Source organism: Mus pahari, chromosome 15, assembly GCF_900095145.1.
Source record: "Mus pahari chromosome 15, PAHARI_EIJ_v1.1, whole genome shotgun sequence".
Lineage (NCBI taxonomy): Eukaryota > Metazoa > Chordata > Mammalia > Rodentia > Muridae > Mus > Mus pahari.
In genome coordinates this window covers 27,310,695-27,319,404 of record NC_034604.1, presented here as the reverse complement: position 1 = coordinate 27,319,404, position 8,710 = coordinate 27,310,695, and the positions used below count along the sequence as shown (strand labels likewise).

Sequence of the window (8,710 nt, the reverse complement as noted above, 5' to 3'; positions counted from 1 at the left end):
CTGGAACTCACTGTGTAGACCAGGCTGGCCTCGAACTCAGAAATCTGCCTGCCCCTGTCTCCCGAGTGCTGGGATTAAAGGCGTGCGCCACCACGCCCAGCTCGACATGTACATTTACTTATTTTGGGATATGTATTAGTTCCAGACAAGCAACTGTCAATGTTTACCACCAAGTATGAGGCTATGGGATGGCCACCTTAACAGGCTCTAAGCTGACACAGGCACTGATTGTTCTTTCAGAGGACCTGGGTTCAATTCTCAGCACCCACAGAGTGGACACATGTGTCTGTAACTCCATTCCCAGGACATCTGATATCTTCTTCTGGCCTCTGCAGGTACCAAGAACACACACAGAACACAGACATACATGCAGGTAAAACACTCAACACATACACACACATAAAAAAAGATGAAAAAAACTACACTATTAATAATTCTGTTTTAACATCTTATTTTTAGGGGATAAAGAGGTGGTTCAGAGGTTAAGAACACAAGCTGCTCTTCCAAGAGAACTAGGTTCAATTCCTAGCACCCACTTGGTCACTCAGAACTGTCTGTAACTCCAGTTGCAAGGACCTAATAATCCTTTCTGTCCTCTGAAGGTACCAGGCATGCACATGGTACACGATACACATTGAGGCAAAACATTCATATAAAATAAATTATAAAGAAATCTAACGTTTAGTGTGTGTGTGTTTGTGCATGCACACATGTGCCTGTAGAGGTTAGAAAGGGGTGTGAGACTGCTTGAAGCTAGAGATAACCCTGATATGAGTACTGCACACTGAACCTGGATCCTTTGGAAGAGCAGCAGGTACTTTTAACCACTCAGTCATCTTCTCAGTCCCTACACTATTAATAATTCTTACCTGTCATTAATTAAAAATATAATTTAATGTATTTAAAAGCCTCTAACACTGAGTGACATCAAAACACCTAAATAAGACACTCTAAACCTGAAATTTGCTGATCTCCTATGCCCCTCACAGATTACAGTCCCTACCCTACACTTGCTCCTTGGTGACCCTTGAGGACTTCAAACACACTACCACTGGCAGGAATGTTCTTCCCCTACAGACACAGGCCTAAATGGCTATTTGTCTGGCATCCTTCCTCAACCATCCCCTTTAAATGTCCCCTCTGTAATAAGGCCTACACGGACCTACTCAACATGGAAGATGAGCTTCCATCTTTATACCCTGCATTGCTCTATTTTTGTTCTTTCTATTTGTCACTTTCTAATAGACTACATAATTTAAAATATATTACATGTCATATATAATACATACTTATATGATATATATTTTAAACATATCCTTATGTATAATATAAATGATTGTAACACAAAATATATAGGAATATAAAATACTATATATTATATTAAATATATATTTTAAAAATTATGTACACACATATATATGTACACACACACACATATATTATACACACAAACATGAACGCGTGTGTGGTGTGTATGTGTGTGTGTGTATAATGTAATGTCTTTCTCCTTTAAAAAAAAAGCATGACACACAGCAAGTGGTCAGTAAATAAGTTGGATGTATATATGAATGTATACACTAAAAAAAAAAAAATAACAGGTCTATAATAACAGAGTCAGTATAATTTCTTTTCTTTTTTCTTTTTTTTTGTTTTGTTTTGAGACAGGGTTTCTCTGTGTAGCCCTGGCTGTCCTTGAACTCAGAAATCTGCCTGCCTCTGCCTCCCAAGTGCTGGGATTAAAGGCGTGTGCCTCCACAGCCCCACAATTTCTTTTCTTTTTGTAAAAGATTTTATTACCTTGCTTTATGTATGAGTGCTTTATCTGCATGTATACATGGATGGCAGAAGAGGGCATGAGATCCCATTGTAGATGGCTGTGAGCCACCATGTGGTTGCTGGGAATTGACCTCAGGATCGCTGGAAGAGCAGCAAGTGCTCGAAACCATTAAGCCATCTCTCTAGTCCAGTATGATTTCTAAGATATATCTACTATTTAAAATTGGACAATCTTCTATGCTTATATAATAAAAATGTCAGTCATAAAATTCTTACAAAAATCTATTCACCTTTATCATTCCTATTTGTTTCAGTGTATACCTATCAAAGATGTATGCTGATTTACTGGAAAATTACAGTTTTATGTTATTAATACTGAAAGGTTATATAACTAGAAAGGTATATTAAGTAGCTTCAAAAATATTTAGGACAAATGCTAAATATTATATATATTATATTATATACACACACATACATATATACATAAATATTTAGGACAAATGCTAAAACATATATATATATATATATATATATATATATATATATATATAAACCATTTGGTTATTAAACTGAAACAGTTTTTAAAGCTACACTAGTCATAAGTATGGTTATACATGCCTATAATTCCAGCTACTTAGGAGTCTGCTAAAGCAGAAGAGTCAAAAGTTCAAGGCTAGCTTGGCTTACTTAAAGAGTTGAATGCTTTAGCCTAGGCAATTTAGCAAGACTGTCTTAACGATAAAAATAATGCTGGCAAGATGGCTCCACTGGTAAAGGCATTTGCCACTAAAGCTGATAACCTAAATTTGATCCTCAGAAACCACTTGGTGGAAGGAGAGAACTAATTTCTGCAAGTTGTCCTTTGACCTTCACGCCCCAGCATGCTCAGCCCTTGACCCTTCAAGTAAATACAGTAAAAAATAAAAGGCAGCTCGGTGGTGAGTGTTTACCTTCCTAGCAGATTCAAGCCCTGGGCTTAATCCCAAGTAACACAATAACAAACCACAACACACACAGCAAAGCAGCACATTGAAGTTATAATCTTGCTACAGATAACCTTGCTACAGATCAAACCAGTCTAATTCCTGACATAAACCTTAATAAATGATATCCCACTCATTATGTCAGTGGTATTTCTTACTGCTTACTGTCCTTGCCAAATATTATTTAGGGATGGTGGAGCCTGCTAATATGTCATACACTGGATAAACAGTCATAGCTGAAAACTGCCTAGTATTTGAAATTTAGCCCCAAAGAACTTTCTTCTCTGTGATCTTGGGACAACCAGACTATCCCTACTCATTTTAAAAATGCCTCTACTCATTTTTACGCTTTCTTTCAGGGCTTTAGAAGTGTAGGGAAAAGGTCCCCGAAGACACTGTACCTCTGAGTGGTGGTCTATACTTCCAGTGTCGGATCCGGAGTGCTGCTCGGTTACACCATCCTCACCATCTGACCCTGAATCCCGCTCGTCCTGTACTGGGGTTGCACCACCATCATCTGCTTAAAAACAAAACAAAACCCCACTCAAGGTGTACGGTGGATGACATCTGTAATAATGTTTATTACAGTTAAAATGAGCATCTACAGCTAAGATGGGCTAAGGTTCTGGACAACAGAATACTCGTATAAACGCTAATAACTACCACCACATGATGAGGCACACGAGACAGTGAAAATATTTCTTAAAGGTGAAGCCCAGAACAAATACTAAATGCCAAGTTAGAAATCATCTAAATTATAGTTTCTATTATTTTATTGTCTATCTTTCTAAGGCATTTACCACCTTCTAATGCACTATGTGACTTAAGTTATTTTGTTTACACTGGAGTTTTTTGATTCATAACTTAATCTTGGGAGCCTAGATTATTGTCTGTTACATGGTATACAGGAAGTGCTTGCTTATGAATGGAGAGCACTAGGAACTTCAGTCCAGAAATAGTAAAAATTCATTGAAGTATATAAACTATAAATTGATACAATGAAAAGTATTGTTACCTAACCTTAGCCAATAACTTAACAATACAAAGTAAAATTATCCTCCAGAGGTACTTAGGGTATAGGAAGGCCTAAGACTTGATTAGCAGTTTAAGAGACAAGTAAACAAATAAAAGTTCAATGAAACAGCCAAGTACAAGAGAGCCAAAACAGTAGTATAAAAACGGAATTACTTTCATACTAATGAGATACTCAATTCACCTAAGGAGTAAAGTTCATACCTGGGCATGGAGGCGCACGCCTTTGATCCCAGCACTAAGGAAGCAGAGGCAGGAGGATCTCTGTGAGTTTGAGGCCAGCCTGGTCTAAAGAGTGAGTTTCATGACAGCCAGGGCTGTTACACAGAGAAACCCTGTCTCAAAAAAACAAAGTCTATAGAGTAACAATAAAAAAAAAAAAATAGTTTTGGAGTTTTAACAATTGTTTTGTCAAATGGATAAACAGCTAGAGAGATGAGGGCAGATAAGGAGCTAAATTACTATTCTGGAATAATGAGGAAACACCGAATGGCCAAAAAAAAAAAAAAAAAAATAATAACTAGAGAGCCTAAGAATACAGACATAAAATAATTAAAATCAGAAGAGCAACTAGGCGTGCGACTTTAATTCTAGCCTGGGGAGGCAGAGGCAGGCTGATCTCTGTGGATTCCAGTCCAGCCTGGTCTACAAAGTGAGTTTGAGGCCAGCCAGGGTTACAGAGTAAGCTATCTCAAAAAAATAAAATAAATAAAATAATTAAATTCAAAAACAACCAAAAACAACCTAAACGGCTAAAAGAGGGGTGTGTGTGTGTGTGTGTGTGTGTGTGTGCGCGTGTGTTAGGGAACTGCCATCTTTTTACTACCTCAATTTTTTTTTCCATGTAACATAGCCTATCCACCATGCACACAGAATTATTTTTGAACTGAATTTTAAAATGCCAATGAGCTGAAAAAAAAATACTTTGGTATTTAGGCAAAACAGCGGTTGAGGTTCAGGATAACAGAGTCCGTTATCATCACTGCTGTCAAAGTCAAAACAGAAAACAGCTTAATGCTAAACCATTCGCACGGTACTTTTGAGACAGAAAGTCCAAAAGAGATGGGCACTCGGCTGGATTTACCCAGCGGGCCCTTGCCTTGTTCATCTCTTCGTCTAGGGTGCCTAGCATGGTGGCGCCGATTGCGTGCTGAGGGCACGAAAGTCACTCCCAAGTTACAAGGGACTCATCATTCAAATCTGCGTGTGTAAACTTAAAAGACCCCGCCCTTTCTTCCCGGGAAGGCAAGGATCGATCACGGGAAAGACTAAACTAGACCGAACTGGGAAAGAAGAGTCGAGGGGATGGTTCCTGTCCCCCCATCGAACCGGAAAACCTCAACCCCTGGCGATTCCCTTTGAAAGCCTTCTCTATTATAGAACAGACAACTTGAGCACGAATCCCTCCTGGACCGGAAGCTCCCCTTCGGAGTTCGCTCGCCCTGGCTCCGCCCCGCCCCTGTCGCCGGTACACCTGAGGAGGCGGCGGCGACAGGAAGGGACTTCACCAGGGCATGGGTGCCGACGGCGGGCTGTCGGGTGCCGGACCCCGACGGAGAGCGCTTCTCCCGGCCGCAGCGCCGTCGTCCCCGTCCCGACCCACCTGACTGGTCCCCGCTGTAGTACTCCGAGTCCATGGCAGGCGGGCTCTCGGCGGGGAGTGTCCGCGCCACGCGCCGCCCCCGTCACGTCCTTCCTGGCCGAGTGACCTCTCTCCGCCGCGGCGCGCTTCTGCCTCGCCCGAGACTCCGGAGAAGCCGGCGGCGGGCGGGCGGGCGGCCGACGCTTCGCCCAGGAAACGCCAGCTACTCCACAGGGCCGCGCCTCACCGGCCGGCAAAGTGAAGGAGAATCGCGCCCAACTTCCCAGAAGCACCTCTGGGGCCAAAATGGCGTCTACCCACGGCCCTCAGAGAAATGCAATGCGCAGGCGCCGTCACCCTGCTGTCAGCCAATCAGAGTGTGCTATGGTAATATGACGCCATGGCACCGTCGGGAAAGAGACTGCCGGGAGAACGGAGTGGACGCGGGAAGTTCGGCTCTAGTTGAATACCGGCCTCGGCGCGGTCTCGTCTGTCCCCGGCAGGAGTAACCTCACACCCTTGGTTCTGAGTTCGGGCTTGCCTTGAGAGACATTTTAGTTCTTGCGAAAAATGAAAACCCGCTAAAAATGACATTTTAACATTCAGCCAAATAACTGTAGTTCCCATTCCCGCCCATAGTTTGGAAGGAAAGTAGCGAGTTGTTCTCTGGGACTTGTAGTTCAAAGGTTGGATTCCCCTCGCCAAGAAAGTTAAAAATAAGATAAAGTAATAAAGATGACAGACTGGTCCTTATAAAACTTGCGCACGCCTTTAATCCCAGCACCCGGGAGGCAGAGGCAGGCGGATTTCTGAGTTTGAGGCCAGCCTGGTCTACCAAGTGAGTTCCATGACAGCCAGGGCCACACAGAGAAACCCTGTCTTCACCAAAACAGTCCCTGATAAAACCTTGATGAAGGAGTAAGTACATACACTCACCCATTTCTAATCTTCAGTCAGGAAGACTTGAGTGATAGTTTGAGGCAGTAATGGCTTATACCCTTTGTTGCAACAGTTTAGAGGGGAATTTCAAAATACAAGGTTAGAAGATTAGAGCTATCATGATAAAGGGTTCAATAAAAAGGATTATTCGTGTTCCCCAAGTGCTCCAGAAGCCCGTCCAGTCTGATGGGGAGTATCTGGCTTGTGATTCTGTTCTTTCTTTTTTTAAAGCTGTCTCCTGTTTTCAGACACCTGATAAATCCATGTAGAAAGAACACTTTGCACCCCCCCCCCCACACACACACCAAAACAGCACAGATTCCTCCTTCCTCTGCCACAATGAGATTTAAACCCCATTTATTTTGTAATACCACGGCTTCCAGGTATTCCCAAAAGGATTGAAATTAATGTCATCCCTTTTGGTTCAGACGGGTAGACTGGTGGTTTATTTTAGCCCTAGGAATGATTATAAGACCTGAAGCTAAATATACAACTTGGTGCATGGGATAACTGGTTACCAAGAGGAGGCACCATTAGGACATGTGAAATGGGTGCCATTAAGAACTACCGAGTTGGAAATTCGCCTGGTGCAGTTGAGGTGGGGTTCACACAATTGGCTATACCCTTGTACAGGCCAGGCCTATAGACAGGGCTTGTATGTGGAATCCTGGGTTAAAGGGATTTTAGTTAAGCCTGTGCCCAAGTGTATAACTCATCTTGTTCTCAGGCAGATCCAACAGTCTTTTCTTAGGTCAGGCAGAAATTTAGAGAGCATTTTGTGGCAACTGTTTATAAGGACAAACATTTTAAGGAGAGGAGCATTGGAATCCAAGAGGGAGCTTAGGGTTTGGCTGCCTTGGTTTTTCTGAGGAGGCACTTTATCATCAGAGAGAAGAATAAAGACTTCATATGGATCCAAACTATGAATGAGGACAGAAATGTCTACAGTTTTTATCCCAGGCAGAGGGTGCTCTTTGGAAGGAGGTCCTTGCCATTAGCTAGCCATCAGAGGCCAGATTTTTGCTTTCCAGCATTTGTAAGACTTTTAAACTCAATATTCATAGTATTTCTTGCTTTTTTTTTTCTGGTCTGTGTTCTGGATGTGTCTAGGGGATTGTGGCTACTGAATTTGATGTAACCTGTGGAGGTAAGGGCCTCCAGCCAGGAACACAAGGAGGCAGACATGGCACAATATCAGTCCTGCAGAAAGAACTGGGGCAGGTCTTCACAAATACCAATGCTGAAGCTTGTTCCTTTTAACATAACTGTAGTCATTTTATACTCGGACTCCATGTCACTCACAAGGTTAAATAAAGTTCATAGTTATTACTTTAACTGACACTGGAGAATGCCACTAATAAGCCAAAATGTTATGATTGTTTCTTAGGGTTTTACTGCTGTGAACAGACACCATAACCAAGGCAACTCTTAGAAGGACAACATTTAATTAGGGCTGGCTTACAGCTTCAGAGGTTTAGTCCATATCATCATGGCGGGAAGCATGGCAGCATCCAGGCAGACATGGTGCAGGAGTTCTACCTCTTCATCTGAAGGAGAAGACTGGCTTCCAGGCAGCTAGGAGGGGGTCTTAAAGCCCACAATAATGCACTTCCTCCCACAAGGCCACAACTACTTGAACAATGCCACATCCTGGGCCAAGCATAGTCAAACCACCACAGGTTGAATCACTTGTCCCCTGTTATCTCAATATTCTGAAATTCCCCTGTTCACCACCTGTCCACCACCCTTCTCACCTCACTCAGGACCAAACAGCTTAAAGGTTGGCTGATAATACTTTCTCTACTTAGACAAAAATGCTGTACTGCTTGTCTTCAAACCTTTGAACCTGGTTTTTCCCATAAAAAGTCTTCTCTGATAGCAGACTAGTACTGTAATTAGGCTCCTGGGTCTTATTTATTTATTATTTATTTATTTAGCAGTCCTGGACATCCAGTATTATTGTGTTCATTCAATAAACTTTTTTTTTCCCCCGAGACAGGGTTTCTCTGTATAGCCCTGGCTGTCCTGGAACTCACTTTGTGGACCAGGCTGGCCTCAAACTCAGAAATCTGCCTGCTTCTGCCTCCTGAGTGCTGGGATTAAAGGTGTACGCCACCATGCCCTGCTACCTATTCTTGCTTAACAGAGGTTGGTGTATGCATGGTTCGGGTGGCAACTGTCTTACCCCAAAAACCAACAGCTGTCCCTGGGAACCTATGGCACAGAGCTACAGTGTTGCTTGTTTCTGTTGAGGAGTCAGAGACTAGTACAATCAGGTTCTCTACAGTTGCCAAGACCTTATCTCAAAGATACTTAGCTGGCCTTCCTGAATGCAGGTCATCCTTGCCTCTTCCTCCTCCTCCCTCTCCTCCTCCTCCTCCTCCTCCTCCTCCTCCTC

The 8,710-nt window shown here is 42.7% G+C and overlaps 1 protein-coding gene across 3 annotated transcripts in view; it reads right to left on the bottom strand.

Moving 5' to 3' along the window:
- Positions 1-5,707, bottom strand: part of Iws1 (interacts with SUPT6H, CTD assembly factor 1) — a 31,042-nt gene extending 25,335 nt beyond the window's left edge. For 2 of the 3 annotated variants that reach the window (XM_021214477.2, XM_029546934.1), the window contains exons 1-2: positions 5,395-5,706; positions 3,161-3,276 (exon numbers count right to left, since the gene is read on the bottom strand). In XM_021214477.2, the coding sequence (XP_021070136.1) occupies positions 3,161-3,276; positions 5,395-5,428 (150 nt within the window). In that variant the 5' untranslated portion in view covers positions 5,429-5,706. Of the gene's footprint in view, positions 1-3,160; positions 3,277-5,394 lie in introns of all 3 variants that reach the window. The other variant, XM_029546935.1, reaches the window with a different exon arrangement.
- Positions 5,708-8,710: the final 3,003 nt, after the last annotated feature.